The sequence below is a fragment of the Pseudophryne corroboree genome, chromosome 3 (assembly GCF_028390025.1).
Source record: "Pseudophryne corroboree isolate aPseCor3 chromosome 3, aPseCor3.hap2, whole genome shotgun sequence".
NCBI lineage: Eukaryota > Metazoa > Chordata > Amphibia > Anura > Myobatrachidae > Pseudophryne > Pseudophryne corroboree.
Genome location: NC_086446.1, coordinates 292,886,133 through 292,907,412, shown reverse-complemented (window position 1 = coordinate 292,907,412; position 21,280 = coordinate 292,886,133). Strand labels below are relative to the sequence as shown.

Genomic DNA, 21,280 nt, shown 5'->3' with positions numbered 1-21,280 from the left:
TTTTATTAGTTTCACCCACCAAAGTGTGGCGGATTGAAAATGACGAATTTACTGTCTAAAAGCACTGTTGTCGAATTTCCAAACTTCAATTGAATATACTTTGGTCGAATTGCAGCACTTGTATCATTGCAGAAAAGTCGAATTTGACAAAAGTCGAATTTCAAAAAGTCGAATTTTGAAAGTCCGTTTTTTTGACGGAAAGTACTGAATTGCATTGACGATTTTTTCTTTTGTGCAAAAAAGTCCAGTTTTTCGCCAATTTTAGGAATTCGACCGCAATTGCATATACCCCTAAGAGTCCTCTTATAGTATCTTCAGAACTGCGAGCACAGTTTGTAAACACACGTGTCTTTAATCCTGCTACTGTTGTGTATTATCATGAGCTGAAGAATTTCTGCTTTAGTAGATATATTCCCATCAAGTCTTATTATCTCAGTTAATTATTTCAGAGACCCCTGCATGGACAAATTTCCTGTCGGGCTGATCAGTAATGTTTGTCTATTTATATATTTTCCTGAGAAATCACATTTTTGATAATAGTAATACAGTCAGTGCCTTGTTTTGTATTTCAGTTCCAGTAGATTTGAGAGGGAACATAGCCCCAGGTATCACCCAGCTGGAGTGTTGAACCCTGATAAAATGCAGTAACACCCTCAGTAGTGTGAAGACACAGGAGAGAAGGATGAACAGCGAGGAGGAGTTTTTTGATGCCGTGACAGGTAAATGGCAAACCAGTATAAATGTTTGATTATCCATTTGTTTTGCAGTATGAGGGATAACCCTAACAGTGCTGCAGCCAACATCTTGCCCATGACAAACGTGTCCCCGGCCATGGGTGGGTTAGCACTAGAGCAGCCAGTATATAGGAGAATAAAGGTTTTATTCTATTTTAGACAGGTTTTTATGGAGTGTTTGTAACAATTGGAGGCTCCTGGATCAGTCTTATTGGGTGTAAGAGGTAAAGGTCATTGGCAGTGCAGTCAGGGTCGTACTATTGCAAAGGGTTGGGACTTAGAAATGTATTTTATTAGAGAAAGTGAGCCAGTGCAGTGATTTGTAGGGATGAGATTTGGAAGGAAAGTGACGAGACCGGAATAATTAGAGCAGTGGAGTTGAGAATGGCCTGAAGTACTGAGAGATGGTCAAGAGTGGATAATGTTTTGATTTTGTCGAGGGTGAGGAAGTATCTGATCCAGTGATATTGTGAAAGTAGAAGTGGCAGGATTGGGAGAGGGGCTGAATGTGAAAAGTAAACTGAAAGTTAAAGAGGAGAACGTAATGTTTTCAACAGAGAGGGAGAAGAACGGATCATGGTGAGTTATGTGTGGGACATGTTGATTTTCAGAAAGCAATGGCATGTCCATGAGCACATGGTAGAGAGAGAGCTGGATATGCAAAAGAAGCAAAGATGAGATCAGGGAATGAGTGGTAAAAGTGGTTGTCCTCTCCAACTGTACAACATCTGAGGACAGTTCAGTTGAAACCAATCGTATAGAACAAGGATGGTCGACCTATGGCAGTCCAGTTCTGTGGATTTGCGCATCCCAGTTTGCCCTAGCACTGTTTTAGCATGCCAAACTGTAGCAGGATGTTCTGGGATATGCAGTTCCCAAGCTGTTGGAGTGCCACAGGTTGCCCCCTCCTAATGTAAATTATGTATTTCTGAGTACTTGTGAACCTCAAAGTTAAGTTTGTAATGTTTTGTCATGAGAGCAAAGCAGTGTACCGTTCCTGGATAACATTTGGGTTAAGGAATATAGTGGCTTTGTCAGTGACGATAGATCATCAAATAAGATGATTTGATAAATCGGATATGTTGATTTCAATTTGTGAGTGTGAGTTTATTAAGTGAGTGTGTGTTAAGTGCGAGTTTTCTGTGCACATACCTCATATCATGTGTTCACAGAAGGAAAATGTGCTTGTTTTTTTTTTTTTTTCGTTCTTAACAACAAGCCATGTTTTCCTGCCCAGATAACCAATTTAGCATTAGCAGGAAACTTGCGACAAATTGAATCTACCCTAGGTTTAGTTTTTGTGACAACTAGGTAAAGTATATTCTCCTCTGAGCACTCTGTTAAATAGCTTGAGTAAAGAGGTGGTTACACTGTGCACAGTAGATACTATACAGTTATCTGCACAACTATCTGTCCAATCTGGTTGATTGAAATGAAAATCCGGTACTGTATTGGAGCAGATTAGAATCGACTATTTGCTACCAAACACAGGAAAACCGATAAAAACGGTCATTCAAACAGATTGGTTAAGCACAAGGTTCATTCTGTTTCCGCTAGGAGGGAATGTAGCAAACGTTTCATTTTGTAGAGGTGTTTAAGCTAATGTTTAGAATGTCATTGCTTATGTGCAGGTTTTTGTAGATTAGTTTTTGTTGTCTTTATGGTGAGAAGCAAAATACAGATTTGCAGGTCCAAATGGGGAATCTCGAATCCAGTCTCACCCACGCATTAATGTGAATAAACCAATCCTATAAACTAAATGCTGTAGTTTATTTAATTACTAAGTGTTATTTGTAGACACCGTTACCAGAAACAACTATAACTAACACCATCTGAATCAATTGATAATGTCAATTATTATCTTTAAACATAAAGCTATACACTATTACCATGGAGCCGCTAGACACGTGCACGTGCTACGCACTTTGTACGCTATTTGCGTACAGAGTCCCGCACGTGGTACGCACTTGGCGTACACACGCTGCGCTGAGTGTACGGAATACACACAGCGGGCGCACACACAGTTGATAACCTTTAAACCTTGATAATAAAACACAGTAAGAATATGCTTATACTCTAAACCTTAGTAGTTAAATACTGTAATGATGTAACGCTTAAAAACCTTAACAATGTGTATGCTGTTTGAGCGATTGAGACGCTAAGAGAGCCCTTTGCAGGAAAGTGAAAACACAACACCTGGTTTTGGTTAAAACCACAGCAGCTCTAACACTACCGTGGATTATTCAGAGAAAAAGGGGAAAACAATACAAGTTATACACTACAAGCTAACACAAAAATCTAACAGAATAACAGAAAATAAGACGAACAATGGCTACAGAGAATATACATATACGTGGGGAATCTTTTGCATGCGCGACCTGGAATCCAGTCCTCAGCTATTCAGGTAGAAAGCCTTCAGAGACATGAGGCTGGCCAGGCAACAGTGGTCTTTATATACACAACATACATTCACAATACAATGGTACCTGTAATCTTATTGTTCATTGGACACAGGGATGTGTCTCTACATTACAGCAAAGGTCATAGGTGGATTTGAACAGGTGGGCTGTGTCTTTCCCCAACTGCTCTTGTGGGTGGTATCCTCAGGATTCCCGCCGCATGTGTAATTTACAGCAAATACAGTTAATGTTCATAATCTACTTCTGTACATAACTATACGCAGGAGCGAGCGATCCTTTCCTAACTAACACCGGAATGTTACTCTTAAAATACCCTACAGCTGGATACTAGACACCACCTTTCAACCTTTATCTGACCCTTCCTATCATGCAAAGAGGAATCTCTCTGTCCAGGAACAGTTTAAACTAATCATACTCGCTGACATGGTCTAGGGGAATATTAACTACAAAATCCACTATTTGGGTTAAATATGCTACGATCGAGTCGCACGCTACACGCTCACAAACTCCGCCGTAAATACACATCTCATACGCAAGATCGCCGGAGCAATCTTACGCAACTTGCGGGTATGTGCACGCACGGGGGAACAGGTGCACGAGCAGCGTGCATGTGCATGAGGGGTTAGTACAAGGGGTATGCATCATGATATTTTTCGACTTTGACACAATGGTCACCCAGTCTATACAGGATCACTTTGCAAACAAGAATGTGCCAATGCACAAATCTATAATGTGGGAAGAACAAAAAGGCCCATTAAAGGGAGGAACATGCTTAACTTCTCTTACGTCCTAGAGGGTCCACATTAGTACCATGGGGTATAGATGGGTCCCTTGGGAGCCATGGGCACTTTAAGAGTTTAATAGTGGGGGCTGGCTCCTCCCTCTATGCCCCTCCTACCAGACCCAGTAAGAAAATGTGCCCTGTGGAGCCGGTCACAGTTAGGGGAGCTCCTAGGAGTTTTTCTCGTTTTTTTTTTTAAAGAGTTAGGTACAGGGAGGCTGCTGGCAACAGCCTCCCTGATTCGTGGGACTTAGAGGGAGAGTAGGATCCAACCCTAGAAGTTAATGGCTCTTATCTCCGCTGACAGAACACTGAGGGTGATGATCGCAAGCCCACGAGGCGACCGCTCCTCCCGCAGCATGGCCGCCACGCCCTAACAGCCAGAAGATGGAGTGGTGAGTATGACGCCGGCACCTCGGTAAGCGGGCCGCCGGGGAGAATGGTGGCTTAAGGGTTGGAGCGCAGCCCTGTGAAGCTGCGCTGTGGAGGGCTCAGCGGTACTAGGTGCGGCGCTGTGAGGGGCACCCTGAGCCAGCGCACAGACCCTACACTGGTATACAGGGACTAATCCCGCTGTTAGCAACCACGGTTACCTCAGGCCAGTATAATTTCAGCAGCGGGAAGATGCCCCATACAGGGGGCGGGGCTTTTTCCTCAGTGGATCCAGCAATCACTTGGACCACTACTGTTTAACATTTTCATAAATGATCTAGCAGTAGGTCTAGAGAGCATGGTGTAAATTTTTGCAGACGATACCAAACTGGGTTATAAATTCGGTGGGGGATGCTGAGGCTCTTCAGAACGATTTATTTAAACTGGAAGCATGGGCAGCCAAATGGAGAATGAGGTTCAATACAGACAAGTGTAAGGTAATGCACTTTGGTAGCAAAGAAAAAAATTACCACCTACTGTACACACTAAATGGGGTAGAATTAGGGGATTCTGTACTGGAAAAAGACTTAGGTGTTCACATAGGTAACAAACTTAGCAGCAGTACCCAAATTAAGAATGCAGCATAAAAGGCAAACAAGGTATTAGCATGCATTAAGCAGGGAATTGATGCAAGGGATGAGTGTTATACTCCCATTATATAAATCCCTAGTGAGGCCACATCTTGAATACCGTGCACAGTTTTGGGCACCATACTACAAAAAGGATATCCTGGAATTAGAAAAGGTTCAGAAGCGGGCGACCAAACTGATTAAGGGGATGGAGACGCTGGAATACTAGGAAAGGCTTGCTGGGCTAGGCATGATTACATTGGAAAAGAGGAGATTAAGAGGGAACATGATTAACACTTACAAATATATAAGGTGACAATATACAGAGATTGCGGAGAATCTGTTTTTGATAAGATCTACACAGAGGACATGTGGACACCCGCTTAGCTTAGAGGAGAGGAGATTTCACACACAAAGGGCAAAAAGGTTTCTTCACAGTACGGACAATACGTGTTTGGAATTCCCTGCCTGAGAAAGTAGTAATGGCAGACTCGGTCAATACTTTTAAAAATGGGCTAGATAAATTCCTAATGGATAAGGATATACAGGGTTATGGTGGGTATATCATGCACTATCGTTAACAAAAGAGAAAATCTAACACAACGGCCGACATTCACAATAGATCATTTTAGCCCTAAAAATAATACAGCGTAGGAGACCATAGACAGGTTGAACTCGATGGACAAATTGTCTTTTTTCAACCTCAGAAACTACGTTACTATGTTACTATATCAAAATTGACTAAGGGGCTATCACAAGCCACGGCAGGTAAGTCCACTTATCTCCCCTCTGCAGCACCACCTCAATGGCTGATCTTTTCAGTTTTTTCAGCTTACAGGGTTTATAGGTAGAGCCCAGGGGAGCTTCAACAAGAGTTGCCAGAAGTCGTAAACATCGGACAGCTACTACTGCCCAGAAAAACAAATGGCTCTTTTGGCATAATAGTATCGCTGATGGTTACCATGCCTGTGAGCTAGGGTTTGCTCTCCACAAAGGAGACACTTATATTGTATATTTGTGTTAAACTTGGCAACCAAGATGGGAGTGCATCCCCGAATTTTCAGTCACATCTGGGAACACACCTACCGAGACAACACTCCTCCTCCTCCCAGAGTTTTCAACTCTGGTTGCCAGCTTCTGTAGAGAAGAAAACTCTTTAAGCGGCTCTGGAAAGCAGTAGTCATTGTCCCTGTTCCAACACCACATTGGAACAATATTTTTTTTTGTGGTCCCAAAAGAAGGATGGCTAAGACAGTCAGATCTTGAATCTGACTATCCTGAATCCATACTACTTGGCTTATGATTCAAGAGAAATCAATAGGGACTGTTTCCATGGACCATATTTTTGATATCAAGGACGCATATCTGCACTTCCTGATCTGACCTACACATCAGGAATTCCTATGCTTGCCATTATAGAACTCTAAATATCGGTTCTAAGCACTGACTTTTGGCCTCTCACCAGCCCGAGGGTCTTCACGGGGGTAATGGAGGAGATGATTTTCCACTCAAAATGCCACAGGGATCACATTGTTCCATACCTGAATGAGCTGCTCATAAAGCCACCTTCCAGGGAACACTTCTTACAACATTACCCTCACTCACGTCTCAGAGACGAATAATACTAGGAAAGGGTACCCTTCCCTCAATATGGCCTGGTCTGTTCTAGCCATGGTTCTGCTGGTACTCCAGAAACGGATACAAGTCTCCAGGACTTGACAGCAGTAACACAGAGCTCTTCTTTCCAAGGTCACTGGGCCAGGTAAAACACCACACTTTACAATAGCCATGTTGAAGTTGAGAGGATCTTCACCACACTACTGTAGGCCAGACGTTTCCCCGGCTATAGGGTTGGCCTGTTCAGGGATAGTCCGGCAATGCCATGACCGTGGCATATGGCACCCACCGTCCAGTTACCAGAGACCGAATGCCTATGAGAGTGGAGGCCAGGGAGGTACGCCGCTCCTACTTCGGTCATCTTCATTCCGTGAGTTGACAACTAGAAGGCAAAAAAAAAGTTACACCCAGGGGAATAGCGTCTCCACCCTCGGTGTCCCAACTGGTGGTTTCCAGGTGGGGATGGTCAAAATCTTGGCTTGATGGCATCTCCGATCATCAAGAAACTTCAGATTTTGCTCCAGGACAAGCATCCCAGAGACAATGATTGTGGATACTTTACCGCCTCCCTGGACCTTTCAGGGAGTTTTCGCCTTTTTTCTCTTATTCCATGAGTGTTCAAGCGGCTAAATAGGAGGAGAGTTCTGGCAATCTTCATGGCTCCAGATTTGCCTCGCGGGCTGTGGTACACAGCCTTCACTCCTTTTGTTCAGCATCCCCTGTTCTTTACCGCCTTGAGAGGACCTGCTCAGTGGTCCCTTTCGTTATCCGTCTTCTAGGGCTGCGTTAACCTACCTAGCTGTTCACAGGGTAGTACCAGCTACTGGCAATTAAGAACGTCATAAGTGTGGTTCCTATTCTGGCGAAATAGGTCTGCGGTTCTACCCCTGGGTAGGCGATCAGTGACAGGATGGAGGTCACGTCCAGGCACTACTATAGGATTAGACGCAGTTTGTCTTCTGATGGATCAGTGCCTGTATCCTCCGCCTGTTTTGGTTTGGTGGGGGAGGTCTTTCCAATTCCTGCAGGCAGGGCTGGATAGACGGCCAGACGTTCCTACATGGGGTTCTACACCTCCAGCCTCCATACATTTCTCCAGCCGCACTTTGGGGAACTGTAGAAAGACAGTCAAACCCAATGTTCTGACTTGGGAACCATCGGAAACGACATTTTTATTTCTCTAACGTCCTAGTGGATGCTGGGGACTCCGTAAGGACCATGGGGAATAGACGGGCTCCGCAGGAGACTGGGCACTCTAAGAAAGATTTAGTACTACTGGTGTGCACTGGCTCCTCCCTCTATGCCCCTCCTCCAGACCTCAGTTAGAATCTGTGCCCGGCCAGAGCTGGGTGCTTTTAGTGAGCTCTCCTGAGCTTGCTAATAAAGTATTTGTTAGGTTTTTTTATTTTCAGAGAGCTTCTGCTGGCAACAGACTCTCTGCTACGTGGGACTGAGGGGAGAGAAGCAAACCTACTAAATGCGGCTAGGTTGCGCTTCTTAGGCTACTGGACACCATTAGCTCCAGAGGGATCGAACACAGGACCTGACCTTGTTGTCCGTTCCCGGAGCCGCGCCGCCGTCCCCCTCGCAGAGCCAGAAGCCGGCGGGTTGAAGAAAGAAGACGTCGAAATCGGCGGCAGAAGACTCCTGTCTTCATATGACGTAGCGCACAGCACTGCAGCTGTGCGCCATTGCGCCCACACTAACCCACACACTCCGGTCACTGTAGGGTGCAGGGCGCAGGAGGGCGCGCCCTGGGCAGCAATTAGATACCTCCTGGCGAAAGCAGCATATATACAGTTGGACACTGTTATATACATGAGCCCCCGCCATTAATTTTACACAAAATCGCGGGACAGAAGCCCGCCACTGAGGGGGCGGGGCCTTCTTCCTCAGCACTCACCAGCGCCATTTTCTCTCCACAGCTCCGCTGAGAGGAAGCTCCCCAGGCTCTCCCCTGCAGACTCACGGTAGAAAGGGTAAAAAGAGAGGGGGGGGCACATAAATTTAGCGCATTTAATATACAGCAAGCTACTGGGTAAACACTAAGTTACTGTGTGATTCCTGGGTCATATAGCGCTGGGGTGTGTGCTGGCATACTCTCTCTATGTCTCTCCAAAATGCCTTGTGGGGGTCCTGTCCTAATATAGAGCATCCCCCTGTGTGTGTGGTGTCGGTACGCGTGTGTCGACATGTTTGATGAAGAGGGCTATGTGGAGGCAGCGCAAGTACAGATGAATGACGTGTCTCCGCCGACGGCGCCGGCACCTGATTGAATGGATATGTGGAAGGTGTTAAATGATAATGTAAACTCCTTACATAAAAGGTTGGATAAAGCTGATGCCTTGGGACAGTCGGGGTCTCAGCCCATGCCTGATCCTACAGTGCAGAGGCCGTCAGGGTCTCAGAAGCGCCCACTATCCAAAATGGTTGACACAGATATCGACACGGATTCTGACTCCAGTGTCGATGACGATGATGCAAAATTGCACCCTAAAATGGCTAAAGCCATCCGCTACATGATTATAGCAATGAAGGATGTATTGCACATATCAGAGGTAAACCCTGTCCCTGACAAAAGGGTGTATATGTATGGGGAGAAAAAGCAAGAGATGACTTTTCCCCCTTCACATGAATTAAATGAGTTATGTGATAAAGCGTGGGATTCCCCCGATAAGAAAGTGCTGATTTCCAAAAGGTTACTTATGGCGTACCCTTTCCCGCCAACGGACAGGATGCGCTGGGAATCCTCCCCTAGGGTAGATAAAGCTCTGACACTCTTATCTAAAAAGGTGGCCCTGCCGTCACAGGATACGGCCGCCCTAAAGGATCCTGCAGATACGAAGCAGGAAAGTATCCTGAAGTCTGTTTATACACACTCAGGTACTATACTGAGGCCGGCAATTGCGTCGGCCTGGATGTGTAGTGCTGTAGCAGCATGGACAGATAATCTGTCTGAGGAAATGGATACCTTAGACAAGGATACCATTTTACTGACCCTGGGGCATATAAAAGACGCTGTCCTATATATGAGGGATGCCCACAGGGACATTTGCCTACTGGGCTCTAGAATAAATGCAATGTAAATTTCTGCCAGAAGGGTCCTGTGGACTCGGCAATGGACAGGTGATGCCGACTCCAAAAAGCACATGGAGGTGTTACCTTACAAGGGTGAGGAATTGTTTGGGGACGGTCTCTCGGACCTAGTTTTCACAGCTACGGCTGGGAAGTCAAACTTTTTGCCATATATTCCCTCACAGCCTAAGAAAGCACCGTATTACCAAATGCAGTCCTTTCGATCACAGAGAAGCAAGAAGGTCAGAGGTGCGTCCTTTCTTGCCAGAGGCAGGGGTAGAGGAAAGAAGCTGCACCATACAGCTAGTTCCCAGGAACAGAAGTCCTCCCCGGCTTCCACTAAATCCACCGCATGACGCTGGGGCTCCACAGGTGGAGCCAGGAGCGGTAGGGGCGCGTCTCCAAAATTTCAGCCACCAGTGGGTTCGCTCACAGGTGGATCCCTGGGCTATACAGATTGCGTCTCAGGGATACAAGCTGGAATTTGAAGTGATGCCCCCTCGCCGTTACCTCAAATCGGCCCTGCCAGCTTCCCCCATAGAAAGGGAAGTAGTGTTAGCGGCAATTCACAAGTTATATCTCCAGCAGCTGGTGGTGAAGGTTCCCCTCCTTCAACAAGGAAGAGGATACTATTCCACAATGTTTGTGGTACCGAAACCGGACGGTTCGGTCAGACCCATATTGAATTTAAAATCCCTGAACATTTATCTGAAAAGATTCAAGTTCAAAATGGAATCGCTCAGAGCGGTCATTGCAAGCCTGGAAGAGGGGGATTTTATGGTGTCTCTGGACATCAAGGATGCTTACTTGCATGTCCCCATTTATCCACCTCATCAGGAGTACCTCAGATTTGTGGTACAGGACTGTCATTACCAATTTCAGACATTGCCGTTTGGGCTCTCCACGGCACCGAGAATATTTACCAAGGTAATGGCAGAAATGATGGTGCTCCTTCGAAAGCAAGGAGTCACAATTATCCCATACTTGGACGATCTCCTCATAAAGGCGAGGTCCAGAGAGCAATTGCTAATCAGCGTAGCACACTTCTCAGGAAGTGTTGCAACAGCACGGCTGGATTCTGAATATTCCAAAGTCGCAGCTGATTCCTACTACGCGTCTGCCTTTTCTGGGCATGATTCTGGACACGGACCAGAAGAAGGTGTTTCTCCCGGCGGAGAAGGCTCAAGAGCTCGTGACTCTTGTCAGAGACCTCTTAAAGCCGAAAAAGGTGTCGGTGCATCGCTGCACGCGAGTCCTGGGAAAGATGGTGGCATCATACAAAGCCATTCCCTTCGGCAGGTTCCATGCGAGGATCTTTCAGTGGGATCTGTTGGACAAGTGGTCCGGATCGCATCTTCAGATGCATCGGCTAATCACCCTGTCCCCGAGGGCCAGGGTGTCTCTTCTGTGGTGGCTGCAGAGTGCTCACCTTCTCGAGGGCCGCAGGTTCGGCATACAGGACTGGGTCCTGGTGACCACGGATGCGAGCCTCCGAGGATGGGGTGCAGTCACTCAGGGAAGAAACTTCCAAGGGTTGTGGACAAGTCAGGAGGCTTGTCTGCACATAAATATCCTGGAACTAAGGGCCATATACAACGCCCTGAGTCAAGCGGAGCCTCTGCTTCGCAACCAACCGGTGCTGATTCAGTCAGACAACATCACCGCAGTGGCTCATGTAAACCGCCAGGGCGGCACAAGAAGCAGAGTGGCGATGGCAGAAGCCACCAGGATTCTTCGTTGGGCAGAGAATCACGTGCAAGCACTGTCAGCAGTGTTCATTCCGGGAGTGGACAACTGGGAAGCAGACTTCCTCAGCAGGCACGACCTCCACCCGGGAGAGTGGGGACTTCATCACGAAGTCTTCACTCCGATTACAAATTGATGGGAACTGCCACAGGTGGACATGATTGTGTCCCGTCTCAACAAAAAGCTACAAAGGTATTGCGCCAGGTCAAGAGACCCTCAGGCGATAGCTGTGGACGCCCTGGTAACACCGTGGGTGTTCCAGTCTGTCTATGGGTTTCCTCCTCTTCCTCTCATACCCAAGGTGCTGAGAATCATAAGAAAAAGAGGAGTGAGAACAATACTCATTGTTCCAGATTGGCCAAGAAGGACTTGGTACCCGGAACTGCAAGAAATGCTCACAGAGGACCCATGGCCTCTGCCTCTCAGACAGGACCTGTTGCAACAGGGGCCCTGTCTGTTCCAAGACTTACCACGGCTGCGTTTGACGGCATGGCGGTTGAACGCAGGATCCTAGCGGAAAAAGGCATTCTGGATGATGTTATTCCTACGCTGATAAAGGCTAGGAAGGACGTGACAGCAAAACACTATCACCGTATATGGCGAAAATATGTTGCCTGGTGTGAGGCCAGGAAGGCCCCTACAGAGGAACTCCAGCTGGGCCGGTTCCTGCACTTCCTACAGTCTGGAGTGACTATGGGCCTGAAGTTGGGGTCCATAAAGGTCCAGATTTCGGCCCTATCCATTTTCTTTCAAAAGGAACTGGCTTCTCTTCCTGAAGTTCAGACGTTTGTTAAGGGAGTGCTGCATATTCAGCCCCCTTTTGTGCCACCAGTGGCACCTTGGGATCTCAACGTGGTGTTGGGTTTCCTGAAATTCCACTGGTTTGAGCCACTTAAGACCGTGTAGCTAAAGTATCTCACGTGGAAGGTGGTCATGTTATTGGCATTAGCTTCGGCTAGGCGTGTGTCAGAATTGGCGGCTTTGTCATGTAAAAGCCCCTATCTGGTTTTCCATATGGACAGGGCAGAATTACGGACTCGTCCGCAATTTCTGACGAAGGTGGTGTCATCTTTTCATTTGAACCAACCTATTGTGGTGCCTGCGGCTACTCGTGACTTGGAGGATTCCAAGTTGCTTGATGTAGTCAGGGCTTTGAAGATCTATGTAGCCAGGACGGCTGGAGTCAGGAAGACTGACTCGCTGTTTATCCTGTATGCATCCAACAAGCTGGGTGCTCCTGCTTCAAAGCAAACTATTGCTCGCTGGATCTGTAGCACGATTCAGCAGGCTCATTCTGCGGCTGGATTGCCGCATCCAAAATCAGTTCCATTCCACAAGGAAAGTGGGCTCTTCTTGGGCGGCTGCCCGAGGGGTCTCGGCATTACAGCTTTGCCGAGCAGCTACTTGGTCGGGTTCAAACACATTTGCAAAATTCTACAAGTTTGATACCCTGGCTGAGGAGGACCTTGTGTTTGCCCATTCGGTGCTGCAGAGTCATCCGCACTCTCCCGCCCGTTTGGGAGCTTTGGTATAATCCCCATGGTCCTTACGGAGTCCCCAGCATCCACTAGGACATTGGAGAAAATAAGATTTTACTCACCGGTAAATCTATTTCTCGTAGTCCGTAGTGGATGCTGGGCGCCCGTCCCAAGTGCGGACTTCTTCTGCAATACTTGTATATAGTTATTGCTTAAATAAGGGTTATGTTATAGTTGCATCAGGTTTGTCTTATGCTCTGTTGTTGTTCATACTGTTAACTGTGTAAGTTATCACAAGTTATACGGTGTGATTGGTGTGGCTGGTATGAGTCTTGCCCTGGATTCCAAAATCCTTTCCTTGTAATGTCAGCTCTTCCGGGCACAGTTTCCTTGGCTGGGGTCTGGAGGAGGGGCATAGAGGGAGGAGCCAGTGCACACCAGATAGTACTAAATCTTTCTTTAGAGTGCCCAGTCTCCTGCGGAGCCCGTCTATTCCCCATGGTCCTTACGGAGTCCCCAGCATCCACTACGGACTACGAGAAATAGATTTACCGGTGAGTAAAATCTTATTTTTTCCACATAGCTCTCCCGGAAGACAGTTGCTGTTCTGGTTTTGGCATCTGCGGGGAGCTTATTGGATTTGGGGGCACTGTCGTACACGCCTCTGTCTCCTTTTCATGCTGATGGGGCTGAACTTCTACTTCGCCAGGTTTTTCTTCCGAAGGTTGTCCCGCCAATTCACACTTGTGGTGCCTGGTACAGATGCCTCGTCAGTCATGTAGATACTAAATATGGTGTGGATTCTTTGCATCTCCGTAGAGGGTACGGCTGGTATTACAAAATCGACTCCCTCTTCATTCTGGTTGCTACACCCTTGATAGGCTGCCCAGTTTTCAAGCCAGTTCCTTGACATCAGCTGCGCTAAGTTGAGCGTTTTTGGCTTGCAGGGATCTCAGCACACTCCCTCCCATAATGGGAGCTTTGGGACGTCCCCACAGTACACTGCACTCAAGTATCCCCTATGGATGTTAGAGAAAATGGGATTTTGGTACTTGCAGATAAATCCTTTTCTTGGAGTTCATAGGGGATTCTGGACTCCCACCCTGTGCTGTTCTTCCTGCACACATGTTCAGGTTGTGTGTTGGTTCGCTGTCGATGATTGCCATTTGCTTACAGTTTTTTGTTCTGGTTCTATTCCAGTTTCTTTGCTATGAGTTTTTAATTTACTTCTCAAGTTATGTTCCGTCTCTCTTCGGGCACAGTTTTTGTTAACTGGGCTGATGGGGAGGGTCATAGAGGGTAGGAGCCAGCACACACACACAGACTAAAGAATTAATTGTGCACTGGCTTATGTACCCTCTCTATACCCCCACAGTATGCTGCACTCCAGTATCCCCTATCGACGCCGAGAAAAGGATTTATCGGTAAGTACGAAAATCCAATTTTCTTTGCAATTTCTCGCTCTTTAAGCTGTTACACTGCAGGTCGGTAGATTTAAAAAGTGCGTACAGATATGAGAGGCATGTGTCCAATCTCAAATCTAAATTGTAGTGTAAAAATAAACTTGTCCAGTGTTTGTATGCTACATGGGAAAGCAGACAGTACGGATTTACCCTGTATGGAATAAAAAATTATGTATTTGCACCCCTCACATTGCAACATGGGCCAATATTTACTAAGAATTCGAGTTTGTCCTATTTGTTTGTTTTTTTTCTAAGTCCCAATCCGGGAATTCACTAAGCACCAATCTCGGCAGTGTTTGGACTATTCGTAATGGTTTGATTTGCAAAGTTCCGAAATACTAATGAAAAGACCAGCGGTTGACCGAAAGTAACCTCACCGCTGACCGCAAAGTTCCCACCATTGGCTACAATGGAGCGCATAGGCGCTACATTGTATCAATGCCGTGTGCTGCCTGACAGACACTACAGGAGCACACAGCCAATCAGGAGGGTGCCACGACGTGGCGCTCCCTGATTGGCAGAAGGGACCCTCTTTGACAGGAGTCAGGGGGGGTCCTGGCAGTCGGGGAAAGAGGTCCCATGTGTAAACATGGGACCCCTTTCAGTGCGTGGTCGGGTTTCCGTTTTTTTTTTTTGCCAAGTACGTGGATTATTACAAAAGGACACAACACACAGGATTTAGGTGAGTATAATTTTATTTTCAGGTACCCTGGAATCGCCGTCGAGACGTGGGCCGAGTCGGCATATGAACATAGGTAAGTATGTGTGTGTCGGAATGTATGTAATAAAGTTTTACTTTCAAGGTGTGTGTGTCCTGTTTTTATTTGGGTATTTTTTTTGCAGAAGAACTATAGGTACCAGCGGGCCCGTTTAACCCCCGCATGCTGGTACTTGTGGTTCTCCAAGTACCAGCTTGCGGGGGAGGCTTGCAGGGACTTGTAGTTCTTGTGCAAAAAACAATATTCTTTTATTTTACACTTGGCTATCAGCCCCCCCATCCGCAACCCATGGATGGGGGGGACAGCCTCGGGCTTCACTCCTGGCCCTTGGGTGGCTGGAGGGGGGGGACCCCTTGATTTAAGGGGTCCCCACTCCAGGGTACCCTGGCCAGGGGTGACTAGTGATTTAATGCCAGGGCCGCAGGGACCTATATAAGTGTCCCCCAGCTGTGGCATTATCTCTCTGACTAGTGGAGCCCGGTGCTGGTTCAAAAAATACGGGGGACCCCTACGCTTTTTGTCCCCCATATTTTTTGCACCAGGACCAGGCGCAGAGCCCGGTGCTGGTTGATCAAATATGGGGGAACCCCTGTCAATTTTTCCCCCATATTTTTTCAACCAGGACCGGCTCAAAGAGCCCGAGGCTGGTTATGCTTGGAGGGGGGACCCCACGCAATATTTTTCCAGATTCTTAAACACTTTAAAAACCTTTTTAAGGTACACAATGAAGCCCTGCACGGATCTCACAGATCCGGCCGGGATTCCTTGTGTTTTGTCAGGCAGTGTTTTACTCATCACTCCCGTAAAACACTGCCTGATATTACGAATCACATCGACATTGGAAAAAACGATTGTGCAAAACTCGGCAGCTTAGTGAATGATCGTATCAGGATTCAAAAAGTTGCAGTAAAATGCACCCGATTCCATTCGAGTTCAAACACCCTTCAAAATGGCCAGAACACGAAAATATACCATAAGGTTTGTTCCAAATACAACTGGCTGGATTTTGTCAGTAGTAGGCTGTCTGGCAACTTAGGGGTTGTTTTACTAAGCCTTGGATGGAGGTAAAAGTACCAGCCAATCAGCTCCTAACAACCATGTCACAGGCTGGGTTTGATAAATGCAAGTTAGGAGCTGGTTGGTTGGGACTTTAACTCCAGCCACCTTATCTCCATCCAAGGCTTTGTAAATATACCCCTTAGTAACTAATGCACCATGTATATTCCTGGAATCAGTTGAAGAAAGAAAGTATGATGTTGATTCCTTAAATGATAGGTAGTGTTCTCATTCATATTGGTTGAGACTAAAATGGTTGCTATTACTGTCTGTTGTTAAGTGGAACACTTATATTTTCCTTTGGCAATCAGATGGGAATTGTATATTTTCCATTTTAAAATATATTTCTCTATCGTCCTAAGTGGATGCTGGGGTTCCTGAAAGGACCATGGGGGAATAGCGGCTCCGCAGGAGACAGGGCACAAAAAAGTAAAGCTTTTACCAGATCAGGTGGTGTGCACTGGCTCCTCCCCCTATGACCCTCCTCCAGACTCCAGTTAGATTTTGTGCCCGAACGAGAAGGGTGCAATCTAGGTGGCTCTCCTAAAGAGCTGCTTAGAGAAAGTTTAGCTTAGGTTTTTTACTTTACAGTGAGTCCTGCTGGCAACAGGATCACTGCAACGAGGGACTTAGGGGAGAAGTAGTGAACTCACCTGCGTGCAGAGTGGATTTGCTGCTTGGCTACTGGACACTAGCTCCAGAGGGACGATCACAGGTACAGCCTGGATGGTCACCGGAGCCGCGCCGCCGGCCCCCTTGCAGACGCTGAAGAGAGAAGAGGTCCAAAATCGGCGGCTGAAGACTCCTGAGTCTTCATAAAGGTAGCGCACAGCACTGCAGCTGTGCGCCATTTTCCTCTCAGCACACTTCACACAACAGTCACTGAGGGTGCAGAGCGCTGGGGGGGGCGCTCTGAGAGGCAAATAAAAACCTTATTAGAGGCAAAAAATACCTCACATATAGCCCACAGAGGCTATATGGAGATATTTAACCCCTGCCTAACTTCAAAAATAGCGGGAGACGAGCCCGCCGAAAAAGGGGCGGGGCCTATCTCCTCAGCACACAGCGCCATTTTCTCTCACAGAAAAGCTGGAGAGAAGGCTCCCAGGCTCTCCCCTGCACTGCACTACAGAAACAGGGTTAAAACAGAGAGGGGGGGCACTGATTTTGGCGATATTGTATATATATAAAAGATGCTATAAGGGAGAAACACTTATATAAGGTTGTCCCTATATAATTATAGCGTTTTTGGTGTGTGCTGGCAGACTCTCCCTCTGTCTCCCCAAAGGGCTAGTGGGTCCTGTCCTCTGTCAGAGCATTCCCGGTGTGTGTGCTGTGTGTCGGTACGTGTGTGTCGACATGTATGAGGACGATGTTGGTGAGGAGGCGGAGAAATTGCCTGTAATGGTGATGTCACTCTCTAGGGAGTCGACACCGGAATGGATGGCTTATTTAGAGAATTACGTGAGAATGTCAACACGCTGCAAGGTCGGTTGACGACATGAGACGGCCGACAATCTATTAGGACCGGTCCAGGCGTCTCAGAAACACCGTCAGGGGTTTTTAAAAAAACGCCCATTTACCTCAGTCGGTCGACACAGACACAGACACGGACACTGAATACAGTGTCGACGGTGAATAAACAAACGTATTTCTCATTAGGGCCACACGTTAAGGGCAATGAAGGAGGTGTTACGTGTTTCTGATACTACAAGTACCACAAGAAAGGGTATTATGTGGGAGTGAAAAAACTACCTGTAGTTTTTCCTGAATCAGATAAAATAAAATGAAGTGTGTGATGATGCGTAGGGTTACCCCGATAGCAAATATTGGCGTTATACCCTTTCCCGCCAGAAATTAGGGTACGTTGGGAAACACCCCTTAGGGTGATAAGGCGCTCACACGCTTATCAAGTGGCGTTACCGTCTCCAGATACGGCCGCCCTCAAGGAGCCAGCTGATAGGAAGCTGGAAAAATATCCTAAAAAGTATATACACACATACGGTGGTTATACTGCGACCAGCGATCGCCATCAGCCTGGAGATGCAGTGCTGGGTTGGCTTGGTCGGATTCCCTGACTGAAAATATTTTATTCATGTACAGCATTTAATAGGATGCATTCTATATATATGTATGTGAGATGCACAGAGGGATATTTGCTCTCTGGCATCAAGATAAGTGCGTTGTCCATATCTCCCAGAAGATGTCAGGGACACGACAGTGGTCAGGTGATACAGATCCCATACGGCAGATGGAAGTATTGCTGTATAAAGGGAAGGAGTTATTTGGGGGTCGGTCCATCGGACCTGGGGACCACAGCAACAGCTGGGAAATCCAACCTTTTTTACCCCAAGTTACATCTCAGCTAAAAAAGACACCGTCTTTTCAGCCTCAATCTTTCCTTTCCCATGAGGGTATGCAGGCAAAAGGCCAGTCATATCTGCCCAGACATAGAGGTAAGGGAAGTAGACTGCAGCAGGCAGCCCTTTCCCAGGAAAAGAAGCCCTCCACCGCGTCTGCCAAGTCCTCAGCATGACGCTGGGGCCGTGCAAGCGGACTCAAGGTGGGGGGGTAGTCTCAAGAGTCTCAGGGCGCAGTGGAATCACTCGCAAGTTGACCCCTAGATCGTACGAGTATTATCCCAGGGGTAAAGATTGGAGAGGCGAGACATCTTCTCCTCGCAGGTTCCTGAAGTCTGCTTTACCAACGGCTCCCTCCGACAGGGAGGCAGCATTGGAAACAATTCACAAGCTGTATATCCAGCAGGTGATAATCAAAGTACCCCTCCTACGACAAGGAAAAGGGTATTATTTTTCCACACTATATTGTGGTACTGAAGCCAGACGGCTTGGTGACACATAGTCTAAATCTAAAATGTTTTGAACACTTACATAAAAGGTTCAAATCGAGATAAAGTCACTCAGAGCAGTGATAGCGAACCGGAAAAAAGGGGACTATATGGTGTCCCTGGACATCAAGGATTACCTCCATGTCCAAATTTTGTCCTTCTCATCAAGGGTACCTCTGGTTCGTGGTACAGAACTGTCAATATCAGTTTCAGACGATGCCGTTTGAATTATCCACGGCACCCCGGGCCTTTTTACCAAGGTAATGGCCGAAAAGATGTTTCTTCAAAGAAAAAAGGCATCTAAATTATCCCTTACTTGCACGACCTAAAAAGGGCAAGTTCCAGAGAACAGTTGGAGGTCGGAAGAGCACTATCTAAAGTAGTTCTTCGACGGCACGACTGGATTCTAAATATTCCAAGAATCGCAGCTGTTTTCCGACGATACGTCTGCTGTTCCTAGGGATGATTCTGGACACGGTTCAGAAAAAGGTTTTTCTTCCCGAGGAAAAAGCCAAGGAGTTATCCGACCTGTCAGGAACCTCCTAAAACCAGGAAAGGTGTCTGTACATCAATGCACAAGAGTCCTGGGAAAAATGGTGGCTTTTTACGAAGCAATTCCATTCGGCAGATTCCATGCAAGAATTTTCCAAAGGGATCTGTTGGACAAATGGTCAGGGTCGCATCCTCAGATGCACCTGCGAATAACCCTGTCGCCAAGGACAAGGGTATATCTTCTGTGGTGGTTGCAAAAGGCTCATCTATTGGAGGGCCGCAGATTCGGCATACAGGATTTGATCCTGGTGACCACGGACGCCAGCCTGAGAGGTTGGGGAGCAGTCACACAAGGAAGAAACTTCCAGGGGGTATGGACGAACCTGGAAAAGTCTCTTCACATAAACATTCTGGTACTAAGAGCAATCTAAAATGCTCTAAGCCAGGCGGAACCACTCCTGCAAGGAAAACCGGTGTTGATTCAGTCGGACAACATCACGGCGGTCGCCCATGTCAACAGACAGGGCGGCACAAGAAGCAGGAGTGCAATGGCAGAAGCTACCAAGATTCTTCGCTGGGCGGAGAATCACGTAATAGCACTGTCAGCAGTGTTCTTCCCGGGCGTGGACAACTGGGAAGCAGACTTCCTCAGCAGACACGATATTCACCCGGGAGAGGGGGGTCTTCATCCAGAAGTCTTCCACATGCTAGTAAACTGTTGGGAAAGACCAATGGTAGACATGATGGCGTCTCGCCTCAACAAGAAACTGGACAAGTATTGCGCCAGGTCAAGAGATCCACAGGCAATAGCTGTGGACGCACTGGTAACACCTTGGGTGTACAAATCAGTATATGTGTTTCCTCCTCTGCCTCTCATACCAAAGGTATTGAAGATTATACGGTGAGGAGGAGTAAGAACAATACTAGTGGCTCCGGATTGGCCAAGAAGGACTTGGTACCCGGAACTTCAAGAGTTGGTCACGGACGACCCGTGCCCTCTACTTCTGAGAAGGGACCTGCTACAACAGGGTCCCTGTCTCTTTCAAGACTTACCGCGGCTGCGTTTGACGGCATGGCGGTTGAACGCCAGATCCTAAAAGGGAAAGGCATTCCAGAAGAAGTCATTCCTACCTTGATTAAGGCAAGGAAGGAAGTCACCGCGAAACATTATCACCGCATTTGGCGAAAATATGTCGCGTGGTGCGAGGATCGGAGTGTTCCGACGGAGGAATTTCAACTGGGTCGTTTCCTACATTTCCTACAATCAGGATTGTCTATGGGTCTCAAATTGAGATCTATTAAGGTTCAAATTTCGGCCCTGTCAATATTCTTCCAAAAAGAATTGGCCTCAGTTCCTGAGGTACAGACTTTTGTTAAAGGAGTACTGCATATACAGCCTCCTGTGGTGCCTCCGGTGGCACCGTGGGATCTAAATGTAGTTTTAGATTTCCTCAAATCCCATTGGTTTGAACCATTGAAAAAGGTGGATTTTAAATATCTCACATGGAAAGTGACTATGTTACTGGCCCTGGCTTCCGCCAGGAGAGTATCTGAATTGGCGGCTTTATCTTATAAAAGCCCTTATCTAATCTTCCATTCGGATAGGGCAGAACTGAGGACTCGTCCGCATTTTCTCCCTAAGGTGGTATCAGCGTTTCACCTGAACCAACCTATTGTGGTGCCTGCGGCCACTGGCGACTTGGAGGACTCCAAGTTGTTGGACGTTGTCAGAGCCTTAAAAATATACATTTCAAGGACGGCTGAAGTCAGAAAATCTGACTCGCTGTTGATACTATATGCACCCAACAAGTTGGGTGCCCCTGCTTCTAAGCAGACGATTGCTCGTTGGA

General features: G+C 47.0%; 1 protein-coding gene across 2 annotated transcripts in view; it reads left to right on the top strand.

Moving 5' to 3' along the window:
• Positions 1 to 21,280, top strand: part of OSBPL2 (oxysterol binding protein like 2) — a 338,773-nt gene that overhangs the window by 219,975 nt on the left and 97,518 nt on the right. For both annotated transcript variants that reach the window (XM_063959309.1, XM_063959310.1), the window contains one exon: positions 573 to 719. In XM_063959309.1, coding sequence (XP_063815379.1) covers positions 683 to 719 — 37 coding nt within the window. In that variant the 5' untranslated portion in view covers positions 573 to 682. The remainder of the gene's footprint in view (positions 1 to 572; positions 720 to 21,280) is intronic.